Source organism: Anastrepha ludens, chromosome 2 (genome assembly GCF_028408465.1).
Source record: "Anastrepha ludens isolate Willacy chromosome 2, idAnaLude1.1, whole genome shotgun sequence".
NCBI classification, from domain to species: Eukaryota; Metazoa; Arthropoda; class Insecta; order Diptera; family Tephritidae; genus Anastrepha; species Anastrepha ludens.
The window spans coordinates 32900367-32918369 of NC_071498.1; the positions used below are offsets into that span (position 1 = coordinate 32900367).

At 34.9% G+C, this 18003-nt stretch overlaps 1 protein-coding gene across 1 annotated transcript in view; it reads left to right on the forward strand.

Annotated features, from left to right (window-relative positions):
• Nucleotides 1–18003, forward strand: part of LOC128868091 (maternal protein pumilio-like) — a 198677-nt gene that overhangs the window by 80315 nt on the left and 100359 nt on the right. The window contains exons 3-5 of the mRNA XM_054109826.1: nucleotides 10434–10669; nucleotides 11273–11408; nucleotides 16363–16481. Coding sequence (XP_053965801.1) covers nucleotides 10434–10669; nucleotides 11273–11408; nucleotides 16363–16481 — 491 coding nt within the window. The remainder of the gene's footprint in view (nucleotides 1–10433; nucleotides 10670–11272; nucleotides 11409–16362; nucleotides 16482–18003) is intronic.

Consider the following 18003-nt stretch of genomic DNA (forward strand, 5'->3'; position numbering starts at 1 on the left):
TGAGTGTACCGGGGCTCCGGTTGGTTGGTTGACTGCAATATCCCCAGGGATAGTAATTGTTTTGTTGAAAAATGATTGCATAGCCAAACGAGTAGTGAATTGAGAAATAACGGCTGGACTATTCATATGATTTTCGATACTTGCAAGTTCCAATGTGTTCGATAAAGTCGTCAAAAAATTTCGCCTTCCATCACTTTTTCTGAGCTCATCAACACTTCCATTTTGCTGTCGGTACTGGTAACTGATAGGTTGTTGTTGTAGCAGCAATACTAAGCCCTGTCGTCTAACTTATCTAAATGTAGGCCCAGGAAACTTGTTATTTCGATAGTTGGGTCCAGAGGGAGAAGGGTGTTAGAGGAGTGGGTTTAGTGGGGCATGTGAAAAGGTGGTTAGTGTCGTGCGGGGTGCCTTCACATATGTATGTATGTTTAGTATGTCGGGGTCAATTCTGGATAAGTAGGAGTTTAACCCGCTACAATATCCAGAACGTAATTATGACAGTGTTACGCGTGTCTCACGGGGTAGCTGGAGCTCTTCATCTACTGTAGGTGGTAGTTGGACTCCGATACGGCTTAAGAAGGTGGGGATGGTCTCCCGGTGAATGTCGTTTATTGTCTGTCGACACATACTGACTTATCCAGTAGATGTCTGTTCGTTTTGACTTGGATCTCGTCGGCGTAATTAAGAAGGTGTCTCCTGGCGTTCCTGGGAGGTGGCTCTGGCTCAAGCGGGTGTCTGCAAGGGTGAAACGTACGGTAGCACCCAAGCAGAAACTGTTTGCTGAGTAGTTTATTGTGCTCCTTTACCGGGAGCATCTGTGTCTCGTTGTGAAGGTGTTGAAGAGGGGACATCAGGAAGCAAGCCGTCGCTGTCTGAATATCAGTGTTTTGGCAAGTCCGGAGCTTTATCCACTGCGTGTCACTGGTTCCAGGCAACCAAATATAAATTGTAGGTAAAAATAGTGCCCCTGTTTGTGGCTATAGGGAAATTTACGGGTTAGCGCACATATAAAATTTTCTCTTATATTTAAGAAAGTCCAACGAATTCTGCTATACCGCAATCTCGTATCTTCTTGGCTGCTGCACAGTGTAGCTAAGCTGTTTAACAAATGTTTCAACGATCAAGCTTGCTTGAATTTTCTTTTAATGCTTCATCAAATCTTTTTCTTTCAATTCATTATTTATTATTGTTTTACTACACAAATGTTTCTTTTTTCTGCTTTGGTAAGTGTGGTTTGTTTTTATTGCCCTCCTCTTCAACACTCATTATTCTTTGTTTACATATCTGCTTGAATTTATTTCCTACTTGTTTATCAATAACTAGCGCAATATCTGTAGTTGCTCTTCTCCTAATCGCTTGCTTCCTCAATATTTAAATTCATGCGTACATCATACATATGCATGTGTGCATGTGTTCATGTGTGTGTGTATGTATGCATGTAGTTTCTTGTTATTGTTGTCTTGTTGCATTGACGGACGGTTTTATTGACTTTAATTGCATTTAGAGAATTTAGCAAAGCTAATTTACTTTGTGTTGATACATCGACTGCGCAAATACCGGGTGTACTACTATTTACAAACACAAAAAACAAAAAAAGAAAAGAACAAAAGTGTTGTCTCAGTTTGATCACAGCAGCATATCCCGTCAACCCAAATCTCCAAGGGCTCATTGACTCATTGACGAATTCAGGCTGGTGCATAAAATGTAGAGTTTTTGAGATTGCTGAACTGAATGGAGTTGCATAATTTAGGCCGCATTAGACACATTCTTGTACTCGTCTCGTATGTTTGTAGGTGCGCATCATACTTGTATGACGACCACATACTGGCAAGCTATTATTGCTTCATGTTATTCAGGCGTAAATCAAATCATTTTGATATCGATCGTGGGCTAAAACTTGGGCGCGAAAAATTTCCAGTAGCAAAAATATACCAATATTTGGACCACCCGGTCGCACTCATATAGAGGTTTATGGTTTTGCATATTTTTACAGATTTTTTTTTACTACTGGTTAATGGATTAGCAGCAAAGTGTGCGCTTTTTGCACAATTCAAGTGAATGTATAAATTACTGGCGCTAAGCTAAATCTAATTATTCAGGAATTATTGCTAATAAATGGATTTCGTAATTTTGCTTTGGCTTGATTAGTTGGTTGTCTAACCGAATAGAAGGGAGCAAGAGATGTTAATTATTTTTACTTCGCTTTGTTCTTCTTTATTGGAATAAAATCTAAGATTATTGGGTATTGTTAATTGTCAATTAAAAGGTGATCAAACCCACCGTAGTTATATTTTTATGTTTAATTAATTTACGAAAGCTCTAAAATGCGTATTAATTATTTGGAATATCAATGTGAATAAGAATATGTAGAAAATGGGAATTGAATATGAATATGTGCACAAGTCTAAGTATAAGTATGAGTATGAATAGCTATAAATATGAGAAAGAGTGTGAATATGATTATGAGTATAAATATGAGTATGAATATGAGTGTGAGTATGAGTATGAGTATCAGTGTGAATATGAATAGCTATAAATATGAGTAAGAGTGTGAGTAAGAGTATGGGTATGAGTATGAATATTTTTGTGTTTGGTCAATTTACGGCAAACCTAGGAAGCATAGTAATTATTGTATTTTAAATAGGAATGTGAATAAGAATATGTAGAAAAAAGCAATTGAGTGTGATTGTGAAAATGAATCTGAAAATGAGTTACGGTGTATACCTATGAAATGAGACTTTTTTTTTCAATTTCAAACGTTTATTAACAAAAATTGCTTACAAATTTAATCTTCAAAATAGTAGCCATCGCTAGCGACACATTTTTCCCATCTCTCAGGCAATTTGTGGATGCCGCGCCAAAAAAATCGGCCGTCTTTGGCCGGAAACCTATCACCGAGCCATTTTTTGGCTTCTTCGTGAGAATTGAAGGGCTGCTCGGAAAGTGCGTGGCCCATCGATGCAAACAAATGATAATCGGAAGGCGCCAAGTCTGGTGAGCAAACCGCATGCACCAGCCGTTCCCAATCGTACGTCTCCACCAATGCCCTGGTCGCTCTTGTTCGATGTGGTGGTGCATTGTCATCAAGAAAAATTACTTTGTGACGCCGATCGGCATACTCTAGGCGGTTTCGGTGTATAGCGCTGTTCAAATAGGCCAATTGTCGTTGGTAGCGTGCACCGTCAACTGTTTCACCTGGTTTTAATAGCTCGTACCAGATCATACCACGCTGATCCCAGAAAACACACAGCATTGCCTTGCGGCCGAAGCGATTTGGTTTGGCCGTTGTTTTTGGCTTGTGGCCGGGCGGACCATACGATCGTTTACGCTTCGGATAGGAGAAATACACCCATTTTTCATCACCGTATCGATTCGATGCAAAAAAGACTTCCTTTTGAACCGGGAGAGTAGCATTTTACAAGTGGTTTCACGATGTCGGCAAATCGTAGTTTGAAGGCACGAAATTCGACATTTTTAAGAGCGAAAAAAATGCATTGTTGTTTAAACGTACTACTAGCGACATCTATGGACTAATAGCTGAAAGTATCATTTCATAGGTATATACCTATGGAAGTGCATATGAGTATGAATAAATATAAATGTGAAAACGAATAAAGATCAAAACGAATTTGAGTATGAGTGAATATTAATGTAAATATGATTATGAACATGAATATGAATATAAGTTCGGGTATAAATATAATATAAGTATAAATTTGAGTACGAATAGGGTCAAGGTGGCGCAAAATTAATCACCCTATAGGAAGTTTTGCAATTTTAGGGATGCATGTACGTTCTATTTGTGTGTTTTCGATATCTTTTAATTTAATTTGTAATATAGTTTGAATTTTTTTTTTACTTTTTTCCTATGCTTATCAGGTTTATTCTTAATTCGGGTATTATTATTCTATTTTTTGTTCTTCATCTTAGTTTTTTTAATTAAAAATTTTTTTTTTTACATCTTAGTCTTGCTAATTTTATTTACCTCCTTATTTACATATTTAATTGTTTTTGGTTTAATTTTGTTTTATTTGGAAATTTTTGTTTTTATATTTAGATGATGAGAGGAGTCGATTCAGCCATGCCTGTCCATCCTATTAGTGTTTTTTTTTTCTTTTGATTTGTTGTTTACAATTTTTTTACTTCTTTTTTATTTTTATTCTAAGCTTGGGTATTTTTATTTTATTTTTTTATTCTTAATTTGAGTTTTTTCAATTTTAAATTAAATTAAATTTAATATTTTTATTGTTAATTTGCATATTTTAAATAACATTATTTTATTGTAAATTTGCGTATTTTAAATAAAACATTGTTTTTTACACCTTATTACATGTTTTACTCCTTATTCATTTATATTATATTGTTTTTTAATTTATAATTGTTTAATTTGTTGTTTTTTTTATATATGTTATTTTTTTTTTGTATTTTATTTGGTTTTGTATTTGAAGTTTTCCTGTTTAATTTAATTTAAATTTTTAATTTTCATTTCATCTCATTTAATTGAAATATTTTTTTGTTTCGCTGTATTTAATTTAATTGTAGTTTGTTTTTATTGAAATTTATTTTATTTACCTTTTTATTTTTAGTTAATTTTTTATATTTTGTTTGGTTTATCGCATTGTATTTTATTTTGTATCTGAAGCTTTTCTCATTTATTTATTGTATTTTTTATTGTATTGTACTTTCATTTTGTTTCATATAATCTTACTCTTTTTTGTTTTCAAAATTATTCTAGTTTTTTTATTTATAAAACTATTTGTATTTATTTTATTTTTAAAACTGTGTTTTTTTCTTAAATTGTTTTTATTTTTATTTCTTTATTTTTTTTTTTATTATTATTATTATTATTTTTTTTTTTAATTTTTTATTTATTTATTTATTTTTTTATTTAATTTCTATTTTTTTTTTTGTATTAATTTGTACTTTTATTCGTTTATTTTATTTCCATTTCCCTTCTTTTATTTTTATTATCATTTTGTAATATTTTTCTATGATTTGATTTTATTATTTTACATTCTATTTTATTTTATTTACTTATTTACATTCTATTTGTTAATTAAGTGCATTGGAATTGGTAAACGATTTGTTTTAATTTAATTAAATTTGCTTCCATTACGAATTTGGTTCTACATTTTTCCCATCCACATCCATCCGCACACTTTCGTGTAACTCGAAAATAAAACCACAAAAAAAAAAGAAGAGATTAGCTGCGCTAAAATTCTATTGCCGTTCAAATGGCGCACCAAAACGCCAACCCATCGTTCAGTTCGTGTTACGCTTTCATGTTGCACGCAACAACCAACATTTGCATTTTCCTATTACGTGGATAAATTGACTGGCTGCAACGCTCGCCGTTTTGGGATCTTACCTCATTTACTCGTCCGCTTGTTCGCGTATATCGCATTTGTTGTCACCAACTCCTTCCGCAATCCGCTTAAACATTCTTTTTTCCGTTCCGTTACTGTTTTTCTTTTTTTTTCTTTGCAAGTTTTCCTGTCTTTATCGTCTTAACACATTTTATTTTGCACTCATCCATACTTTCATACACATTCACCTTGTGGTTTGTTGCCATTCCAGTGTTGTTGTTGGCTTTACACAAAATTGTTGAGTTGCTTGGCCTGTTGGTTAAGTGAATGACTGACCACTGTTGACTTGGCGACAGATGGTTTGGTGCTGAGCGCTTGGCCGTTCGTTCCGGCTACAGCAACACTGAAATGCCTATTAAAATTCCAGCAGACGTCTATTCTACGAATATAGGAAAATAATTTCACCTTGCCTACCCCACTCAGTACCAGTTCAGTCAGTCCAGTCCGTCAGTTTTGTGTTCTCGTACGTGCGCAGAAATGCATTTGAAACCTTTGTGTATTTACTGCTTGTTTTTGTTTTGTTTTTGCTTTTCATTGCTGACTGACGCTTGCTGAATTGTTCAATTCTTACAATTTCACTGTGGCAACAACTCAACTTTGGCGATTAAAATTTTATTGTCCCACGACGCGATTACATAGCTGAAGTCAATGCGCCACCGTTTGTGTGTTTGTCTATTGCCTATGTGGCTATCCTTCCGTCAGCTTGCTCGACCACTACTTACCTGCGAAGTCGCTTATCTTTAAGCGAATTTGCGCTTCTGGTTTTGTTTTTATTCAAAAAATGATTTTCATCTTTATGGTTGCAAAACTGTGTTACTGTAAATGTAAAGTAATTTTTCAGCTTTTATTCTAGTCCACAAAGATTTTATGTTGCTAGTGAATAGTAACAAATTCTTGGCGTATTATACGCAAGTATGATATTATGTTGATATGCTTCTGACAGGCTCTCTACTTCCATTGCCTTCGACTATAAACTGAATCCATAGCAAAAAATGCTAAAAGAGTTTCGTTAGGTCCAATAATAGCTTGCTAATTATCCACGACATGACATATACTTCCATTATCCTTTTATGACTCTTCTTCCATTGATATCTTTTGGGATAGGAGGGCTGGATATGTTTGTTTAGAATCATCCAATACATCGACGGTTTCGAGTTGGGGTATGGAGCATCGAGCTAAGGACAGGTGTTTTCTTGAAGCCGTTGAGTCTAGAAGATCAGGTAGAAGTATCTTCTGTTGCCTCCAACTTATTTTCAAGGCCATCATTTTGCTAGCGCTTCAAATAATTCGGCCGTTATTTATACTCTGGCTATACGATCGAATTTACCTCTGTGTTTTGCTTTAATGAGTAGCAACTGCAATTAGTTCTCCGTAGATGCACGTAGCTGGTAATTGAGAGACCTCACGAAACGAGGCTATCGATATGTTAGCCAGCAAGATTGCTATCTTCCAATGTTTATTATAAAAAAGGACATTTACTTCTATCATCTTTCTTGTTTCATATTTATGACTTCGGAAGCAAAACAACCTAACTCACTTGAACTGAGGCTTTTTTTTATTAAGTCTATTTAAGGCAGTCTGGATATTGCAAAATGCTGTTTCTAGCCCTCGAGAGAAACTCAGGCTAGAAACATTTGAGCATCGTTTGGTAGCCGCTTTTTTAACGAGGCAACGGCAGACAAAAGATCTATCCAGAAACATTTGAATACAAGTCAGTGCGGTAAATCTGTGAATGTAGCCTTCACGACATACTCAATTCACCTGCGTGGATTGGCTCGGATGCAGTCCTTCCAGGGTATTGCTATTCAAGCGGAACTATGATTCTATGTTAGATCCTCTCTTTTTCGGTTGCAAGCTCTCTCAATCATTATCTCTTAATATTTTTAACCACTTTTCCACTACAGATGGGGGTTATTGCACACATCACAATCGACGGGCACACAATGAATCAATGGCTCAGTGGGTGAAGGACTTGGGCACTGGATTAAGAGGACTAAAAATAACAACTCGTATGGATAGACAGTGTGAAATTATTCTTCACATTTGTTATTGCAGATGTGTTTGTTTTTAAGGGTCTGCATGTATACGTACATCTATGTACAAAATAATAGTAGCGCGACGAATTACCAAGTTTTAACTATTTTTTATATAAATTTTTTAATGTTTTTGTAAAAGTATAGTACATTTTACAACAAAAACCATATCGTTAATGGTAAAAGCTCCAAACTACTTATTATAAAATTTACAAATTAAAAAAAAAAAAAAAAAAAAAAAACCAATTGTCATCAAAATTTTCAACCCTTTAATCAAAGCCCTAGAAAACTTCTGGGTATACAGATTTATAGGCCATTCAATTTTAGTGTAATAAAACGCAATTCAAGTGGCTCAAAATTCTCGTTGATTTTTGACAATTTCAGAAAAAAAAAAAATTTGTCAAAAATCAATGAGCATTTTTAGCTACTTGAAACTTCCACTTTGTTACAATATACTAATATTGAATGGGCTATAAAACTGCATACCCAGAATTTTTCTAAGAATTCTGAAGACAAAGTTGGACATTTTTGTTATATTTTTTTTTTTTTCGGACTTTGTTCCAGTTTTGTGATTTTTGTAGAAGGTTTCGAGATGTGAGGGACATGTTATTATAAAATGTACTAGAAAACGTAAAAAAAAATTATAAAAACATAAAAAAATGTCATACAAAAAATATATATAATATAACTTTGAAATTTGGTAAATTTGGTACTATTATTTTGCACACAAATGTATGTGTGAGCTAAAGTGCTTGCGCAATATCTATACTGAACTTTTCAAAATGTTTTCAATGCTTTCAGTCATTTTATGCCATAAATTGCAAACGGCTGAACTGTGAACCCCAACAAAAAAAAAAAAGAAAGAAAAACCCTGAATACTATTTGAAATGCATGCAACAGATTTGAGAGCGAAAGTATGGTTTTGATAGAGTGTTTGCGTATGTCTATTTGCATGTTTTGTTGTTGTTGCGCCTACATGTATGAATTAAATGACTTTATCAATGAATGTTGTTGAGTGACTGCGACTGCTGCATGCAAAAACTAGGTGCGTCCGGCGGGGCAATAATGCATTAACTGGATTAGATGTTTTAGTTGTTGGTGCTGTTGATGATGATTGCGTACACAGGCCGGAAAGCCGGAAGTGTGAAGGGTTTAAAAGTATTTGGATTTTTCGTTTTAAAACTATGTTGCAAAGTTCACGTTTGTTGTTGCAGTTGATTGACGACCACAGCTGAGAAAGGCCACAAAATAAAATATGTCAAATGATTTTGCAAAATGTTTGAGATGAGTTTTTGTAATCAAATCAGAATATATGCATGAAATATGTACAGATATGTGTGGGCATATGAGTGTGAGAACCATTGGCGATTTAAAGGCAACGAAGTGTGGGGTAACTCACCTAAACCGTTTTATGTTCTCAGTTGAGGAAATGAAGAGCTAAAATGACAAAAAGTGTATTCTTCGATGAGTAGCTGCAGTTTCGTTTCGAAATACATCTCTTTTTATAAAATATATGTATGTATGCTAGAGGCACATCGCTCACTGGTATTTTGCTAGCAAACATCAATTTTTCGACTATTGAATTTCAAAAATCGAATGATGCAGTTTGGAGGGGAAATCCTGACCAAGTAAACCCTTTTTATTTCTCCCAAAAGTGATACTGCGATTAGCTAAATTTTAGTAGCAAATCTTAGTAAAAGATTGTAAGCATTTCAATGGCGTTTTTACTAAAACTTTGATGATGCTTTTGTCGAAAAATAGACCTTTCTTAACGAATTGAACAACTAATTTTTTTGCTTACGTGAGTGGTTCAAAAGATATGCGCGAATAAAAAGGGCATTAAAAATATATATTTTCAGAAAAAAATTCAGAAAAATTTCAATTTATTGGTTCGGTCTTCTTACTACAAATAAATAAAAGCAGAGTCTCCTTTTTTGATTTACACGAATAAATTCATCGTCTATTCCCAATCGTTGAACAAACCTTAGTAACCTTAGAAGAAAAAAGAACATAAAAAACCAAGAGAACAAGAAAAAAGAACAGAAAAAATCAAAAGAACAAGAAAAAAAGAACAGAAAAAAAAACAAAAAGAAAACAAAAAAAAAACATGAAAAAAAAGGAAAAAAGAGGAAAAAAAGTAATAAAGGAAAAAAGGAAAAAGAAAAAAGGAAAATCGGAAAAAAGAAAAAGAAAAATGGAAAAAAGAAAAACAAGAGAAAAAAAGAAAAATAAGAGAAAAAAAAGAAAAAGAAGAGAAAAAAAGAAAAAGAAGAGAAAAAAAGAAAAAGAAGAAAAAAATGAAGAATAGGAGAAAAGGAGAATAGAAAAACAAAAAGAAAACAAGAAAAAAAAGTAAAAAGGAAAAATTGGGAAAAAGGGAAAAAGAAAAAGAAAAAAGTAGGAAAAAGGAAAAAAGTAAAAAAAAAAGTAAAAAGATAAAAAAAAATAAAAAGTAGGAAAAAGAAAAAAAAGGGACAAAAGGGAAGAAACAAGAGAAAAGAAAATGAAGAACAAAGAAAAAAAAGAAAAAAGAACAGAAAAGAAAAAAAAAACATGGATGCATTTGGGTTTTCCCTCTGTTGCCACATCAATTACATACTTTCAACGCCGAAGTCTATCCTTGATTTATACTTTGTCTAGTTGAGTTCACCAAGGCACGCTCAGTCGTTTCTTCTTCATGAAAAGTTGCGCGAAATAGGTTCAAGAAGTAAAGATGTTTTGATGTAAAGCTCATAGTTCAGAGTTCCATTGTTTTTGAAAACATTCATAATTGCCCCAAATGACAAAATAAAAAAAAAATAACAAAGAAAACATGCCACAAATAAAAAATTTAAAAACCAAGCAGATTCAAAATTCGAATTCAGTTGTCAATTATTTTCAGTTAATTAACGAAATCTAGAAAATCAGCAGAATTTTGGAACAAATAATAATAATTATTTGTACCCAATCCAATCTTCATCTAAAACACATTTTGTACAATTAATTTCGCTTATTTGAATAAAACTAATTTCCTTTTTTCTTCTACTCCTTGCAGATCACCACATCCACTGCCAAAAAGCTATGGGAGAAATCCGATGGCAAAGGTACCACTTCGGGTGGCGTAACCGGTGGCCCGCTAAATCCGCTGCATATACCCGGCGTCGGCGATCATCCAGTTTGGAAAGACTCGACATGGTCTACACAAGGAGAAAATATTCTGGCACCACCGCGCCCGCGCACCTTTCCACAAACACCAGATTCGAATACGAGCACCAATGCGGGCATATTGAGGTGAGTGCAGGCTTTGAAAAAAAATGCTTATTTGCTTCAGAGGAGGTAGTTCAAGCATACCAGGCGTATACCTATGAAACAGGTATACCTATATATACAGAAACTATGCTAAAAGTTTATGATTTTGAGTTCTGATGGCTGACTACCGCACAGCGTTACTTTGTCCTGTTATTTTAAGTTTTTTACGTTTAAACTATGAAATGCGTCACAGTCTCGGTTTTCATAATTTTGAAATTCGGTATATGGTAAAAGGCAAGTTAGTTAGTTTTGTTCCCAAAAAGCATTGAATGAGTTTCCTGGAAAGCAGTGCACCGTCTCGCCGAGTAAAGTGTGGCAAGGAAATGGTAGAGGCGCTTAGCTGGGAAGCAGTGACCTACCCATGCGGCTATTTTAGCAGACTTAGTTCCATCTAATTGCCACTGGTTTTCATCAATGTAGACTGGCGCTTTGTTTCTTATGAAAAATAACAAAAGTGACGCGTTTATTAATTTATTTTTTGCATTTCCGGTTCCATAGGTATACATCTGGTAGGCAATGCGCTGCTTGCGAATTACACAAAGTCATTTTTACTATTTCTGAATATAATTCTTTACTCTTTTACAGCCCTCGTGATGCCACCAGCGGTTTGGGTGTAAAAATGGTCGAATATGTTTTGGGTGGCTCACCAACTAACAAGGAGAGTCCACTCTCCAGCCTGGAGCCGCGTTTGCGAAGTCTGAAATTTGATGACAATGACAAGGTAAGTTTTTTTTGCAAAAATACTTAAAAATATAAAAATAAGCAAAGTTTCTTTAATCTTGATATTCTCTGGGTGTATTCAATATTTTCGTGCCTGATGCTTGATGCAGCGTACAGTTGCACGCATAAATATTCGATATATAGAATAAATGTCTAACTCTATTTACCTATACCGCTGCATATTTGCGCCTCTTCATCTTTTTCGCATTACTTAAACGTTCATTTGTTTTTTTACGAGGGTTGCTATAATTTTTTCTGGTCTCACAATGGAAAAATTAATCTTAGTGATTGCTTTCCAAAATATTCTCCATGATGATTAATACACTTTTATTACTAATTTTCGGAGCACTTTGTCCAATCGCGTTTTCAGGGCGATTTTTAGCCTCTTTTACTACCGAAATCTTATTGATGTTCGTCGGCTATTTCAATACCCAAGGATGCCTCAATCTCACGGTATGTGGCATGATGGTCGTGATCAATCCTCGTTAACAGTTATTAGCATCTCTTGGAAGAACACACACCAAGTTTCAGCCAGATCGGGCTATTGCTTTGTGTTTGGCATTCGAGTGATTCTCCTTTTTCATCACGACAACGTACCAGTTCACGCCTGAGCACCTGTGGTCGCAAAATTAATGGAAATAGGGTTCCAATTCGTTTCACATTTCACCAGTCCTCCAGACTTGGCTCCCTCAGACTACTATTTGTTCCCCAATTTGAAGTAATGGTTGGCGGGGGAAAAGATTTTATTCAAATGAGGAGGCGATTGCAGAAACGAAAGGTTATTTCTCAGACTTGGACAAATCCTATTATTCTAAAGGGATCAACAAACTAGAACAGCGTTCGACGATGTGTATAAGCCTAAAAGGAGTCTATGTAAAAAATAAACAACAATTAAGTAGTTTTCATTTTTGCACGGACTTTTCATACTACTCTCGTAGGTTTTAGTATTTTGGGGCTTCGTTTTTATAAGATGAGGAGATAAAGTAATCCTCGTAATCAATTATAATAGTCAAATAACGCTTTGAACGAATTTGTTGCCGTCTTCAGCTGCTTCTGTGAACTCTTCACACCACCTCAAGCACCATTACGATGATTGTTGGCTCTGTTATCACGTCACCGGTAATGATAGTTTCGAAGACTTTTTGGTTCTAAGAAAGTATTTTTTTATCGACATTAATGCGAAACTGTTTTTGCAAAAAATTTAGCATTTTCAACACAAGCCACGCCTCAACTCGTCTCATCCTCAACACAGCGTAAATAATGCGCTACTTTGAGACGATCTTCGAGTATAATTTTCTTAACTTTTTCATAACTCAACAGAGGTGAATGGACGACGAGAACGAGGCAAGCCCACATAATCAACTTCAGTAAGGTCCATTTTAAACTCTTTGTGTCTCATCGAAGGCCGACCAGTATATTTTGACTATATAATAATGAGAATGGCTTTTTCCTTGGAAGTCAATTTTGCACACCAAATTCGACAAAGTAATCCGAAGAATGCACTAAAGAATGGCTGGTTTACAAATCTATTTCGCATGCACTAACTGATATTGACCCAATCCAACCCAAAAAAAAAGAAAAAAAACATACTGACAATATCTCACAGTGCCGCTTCGTTTAAATGAGAAATTTGTGATACTTTTTAAACAAAACGTACTAAATATAATAATAAAAAAAGTCTATGGGATGCATCAAATTTTTAACTCGCATGTACCTACTTTTTTCCTTACATAAGCGCCTCTTCACAACCATACGCATGAGCTCGCATTACTTCGGGCTCTACTACTTTGGTATCTATTATCCATTGATTTTCAATTGCTTTCCTTTTATTCTGCAAGTAAGTTGTCCGCACTTCTATCCTTGGCTCTGTGTGTGCTTTTCAATTTCATTTGCTGAGCTTTTTCTTGCTCTGCGACTTCATTCCGTCATCGCCTCAAGGCGGACAATACAACGTAATGATGAAAGCAGCAGCCAACTGGGTTTGCTTATTCTATTATCCACTTGGAAAGTAGTGAGTAAACTGGTTAAAAAATACATACATACTCGTACATATCTAACTGTGTATGTATATACATGCATGTTAAAGTATAAAACTAAGCAAAATTTTATAGGTACTTTGACGTAGTCTTTCTGAAGACCACAACGGTCTTTTGCTGGTTTTTATTTGCGCAAATTGTTTTTTATTTATTGCTGTAAAATATCTTTAATGGATTTTGTGTTTTCATTGCCTTCTGAAGCAAAACCAATCGATTGGCCCTGATATTTTATTGTGAGCTCTGCAAAGTTTTGTGTCTTCTGACATTTGACACCAAGTACCCTATTTTTCGCAATCTTGCATTTAATAGAATTCTATGAATTACTTGCGATTTTGTATTATTTTCTATTACTATTTTTTTATATTTAATTTATGGAGTTTATTATTGCATATAAATTTTCGGATTATTTTTCATTCTCGTGTCTATGATGTCAACACCCCATATCCTTGTTTTTAATCAAGGTTAAAGTACAAAACCCTATTCTTCTTTACAAACGCAAAATGTTATTCAGTAGCTGTTCGGTTACGCAAACATTTGCTTAAATGAACAACAGCGGTATAAACACCTGAGTTGTTGTTGTTGTAACAGCATACAAGCCCATACAGGTACGGGGAATGCTGCTGTAGTTCCGGTAAAATACTAAAATTTATTGAGGAAGTTGAGCTTACAGAAATACTCTGAATCCATGAAGAGGACACAATAGACATTTCAGGTCGCAGTGTTAAATCCTTTCATAATAATAATAAATGAACTCCAAACTTTAAACGGAAATGCAAGCATAAGAGGTTCCAATGGCGGAACACAATCGATCTCCGGGTTTTCTGGACCATTTTTGTGTTCTTCCTTGGGTAAAAATAAAGCAAGTGCAGTGTTGCAAGCAAGATTTGCTGCTCTCTGGCATTGGGAATCTGAAATGTGTTCTATTGTGGGAATTGAAAAGCGTTGCACAATTGTATGGTCCACTAGTTTTCATTACTTAAGCACTGCACTCGCACATACTTTCACATTGGAATGAGTGTCTCACCTTCTTTCGAGAAAAGTGCGATTACAGCTCGTTTGGCAGGAGTAACGCTGGCGATAATGTTGGCTGTACTTTTGGCACAAAATATCCCAAGGCCAAAGTACAAATCTCCATCAACTCATTCATTTATGCTGTGTTTTATTTAGAAGCAAATTATATAAATACAAGCCAGATAGTAAAGGCGTTAAGATCTAACTGATTAACTTATCACAAATAAATTTAAAAAACGAAAACTTTAAAGAAAAGACTGCGCAAATGGGGACCATTTTAAATGCAAGCTTCAAATAACTAAAAAAAAAATCCGGCAAAAAGCGCGCGTTGAATGTTAAAGTTAAAACCCAAATTGACGTAAGACTAGAACTGGTAAAACTGGCTGCTGTTGTTCGTATAGCTCAACTATCAAGCTTCGCCGGTCGTCATCGTCTATCTCAGCTCAGCGGTAGGCCTAAGAAACATGCTGTTTAGTTTGGGTGAGTCCAAAGTTAGAGGGCTGTTAAGTTATTGAATTTAAGGGCGTATTTGAATAAGTGGTTAATGTTGTGTGGAACATGCCGGACATTTTTGAGTATGTTGCGGCCAATTTTAGGTAGATAGTAGTTTAACCTTCTACAATATCTGGAACGTAATTGTCTCACGAGGCAGCTGAAGCTTTGCTTCTGTTATGCTTGATGGTTGGTCTACCAAGATGGCATTCTGGGGCCGGGAGTTTAGAAAGGTGGTAAGAGACTCCCGGTGAATGCCGTTTAATGTCTGTCTATAATTTGTCTGATCCAGTAGTTGTAGCCGTTTTTGGTACTGGATCTTGTCAGTAAAATCGAAGAGATGTGGGACGTGGCTCAGCCACTAATAAGTGCCTTAGAGGAGATATCAGTGGTAGCAGCTCAGAAGGAATCGCTTGCTGAGCACAGTAGCTCTATAACTGGCAGCATGGAAGGCTCGTTGTGGAGATGTTGCAGGAGAAACATCAGGAGGCATCCCGTGACTATTCTGATGACAGTATTTCGGCAGGTCTGCAGAAAGATTTGTCTACTGTGAATCACTAGTGCTGGGCAACATTTCTCTGTCTTTGCCACAAGTGCTACCAGCTAGGCGATTTGAGGAAATTGTTGCGGTATTGGGCCTTAGTGGCAATTGCGTTTGTGTGCGCTGAGATGGAGAGCAAACTGTGGAAGAAGGTAACCCCAAAAATGTTGGGTTTTTTTTTTATTAGTGTATCGGGCTCGGTATTGATATATCATCGATTTTCACCTTTAATTGCAGTTTGACCTGGCTCGTCCAGGTGCTAAAGAAGGTCGCCGTGGATTTAGGGAGAAAGCTGAAGATTTTTCGCAGTGAAAAAGTGAGACAATCGTTCACTTCGGAACCCAAGCCATCCATGTATCGGCTTTACGTCTTTTGGATAGCTTGTACATTCAAAAATTTTTTTCTGTAGCAATTTTACAAGAAGTCGAACACTGCCAAATTAGGGTGGTCGTTTATAATTAAAATACGACATTCTGACAGACTACTGCGAAAACGATGATGCTTCAAAACGCGAAGATTGAGTGCATTAACAGTTTCGAGCAGTTGAATGATGTCTATGAGGGCAACATCCTTGAAATCATAAAAGCAAATAAGCATTAGGGCAGTTCGTAATTAAAGTAAAATGAGTTTGCAGCGTGGCATTTTCAAATTATCTACCTGTGCTGCCATAAATTTACTCCCATGCATTTGCCATAATAATTTGCAAATGCCAGGATGTCAGTTCTTTTGCGCTTAATTATGAATCGCTCTATAGCGTTTTTGATTTATATAACTGAAATTCTTGGATTTTGACAACCTTCGCAATTTGCTTCATTCTTTGCACTTTCGTTTCATACCTTGCATCTTTTATTTACCCTTTTCTTGCTTCATTTCAGTCACACGACGAAAAGGAAAAGGCCAATTCTCCGTTTGACACAAACGGCCTAAAGAAAGACGACCAAGTAACAAATACTAATGGCGTTGTCAATGGCATTGATGACGAAAAAGGATTTAAGTGAGTACTGCAAAATATTTATATTCAAATTATGTTAAAGGTGGGGTGGGTGAGGAATTACAATAGACGATGGACGAAATAATAGAATCGCAATATTTTGACCAGTTTTTTTGACTGTTCTATTGATTTTTATTAATTCACATAATTGTTTTTATTAAAGCATAGCCCATTCTACAACAAATCTCGTATAAATCACAGTTTATTATTACGAGATTCATAAAAATTCGATACATTTTCAAGAAAAATCACACTTATCTTAATTCAAAATTAACTAATAGGAATTTTAAGAAACATTTCGCGTATGCAGTTTTATAACCCATTGAAATTTAGGATAATAAAGTGTAAGTTTGAAGTAGCGCAGAATTCTCGTTCATTTTTAATAACTATTTTCCCTCTGGGTTTGCGCTTTTGCTCCTTATGAAATACTCTTGACTTTGTATGGAAGAAAAAAATTCTCCAAAATCAACGAAATTTTTTAGCAAATTCAGAGTAGCACTTTATTATATATTACTAAAATTGAATAAACTATTGTATAAAACTGCATGCTGTAAATTTTAAATTAAATAAAAGTTCTTATTAAAAAGTTTGAAATTTTGACGAAAATATATCGAATTTTTATAATTCTGGTACAAATTTTTCGCGAAATTCTAAAAACCGTGGGATTGTGGCAAAATGTTTGTGGAATTCTTCTAACTTTTGTTTAAATTGTGAATTTTGGCTGTATATGGTTTTTGTTATACAATGAATGATATACTTTTATATACTTTTCTAGAAAAAAACTCGAAAAAAGCAAAAATAAAAAGTAAAATCGTCCAAATTAGTCAACATATTGATCTGCTTTTGTTTTGTCGCGGCCTGTATAGTTCTATAAAGTTGCTCGCATAAAAGAATTACGGCTGTGAATAATTGGTTGCTTAAGCTCAAAATATTAGCTTAAAAATCTTCTTTACGAAATGCTTCTTTAAGTTGATTACAGTGCAACCTCTTCAAAATCTAACTGACTGCGAGTGTCCGCCCAAGAGAGGTTTCGCTGTATATCTATAAGCAGAAGTGGTTTTATTTTCTGAATCAGAGATCTATCGTAGGTTTATACATAGATAGACCTTTCTATTGGTAATGTGATAGCATTTAATTTTTTGCAGAGAAAACAAGCGATGACGATTCAATGAAACACTGGTTTTTTCATAAGTCTTGAAAAGGGTAAGGTGCGCAAAACTCCAGAAGTTCATGGTGTTTTTCCTATTTATTTACTAGTGGGCTGTGGCTTTCTAAGTGCAACTCTCACAAATATCTATAAAGCTTGCTTTGCCACATATTGAGAGGATGTCCTATGGCAAGAGTGGTTTCAATTTCGAAAGAAGACAAGGCCTCACATGTGACATGTGGCTTACTATATAAGTCTCACCTACCTTTCATACAAGTTTCCATAATTTTTCCATTAGTTAGGGCCATAGTTATTAATGTGGATGGTAAACTCATTAAAATATTTTTATGTTTTTTTTTTTTAGTGAGAACCATTTCT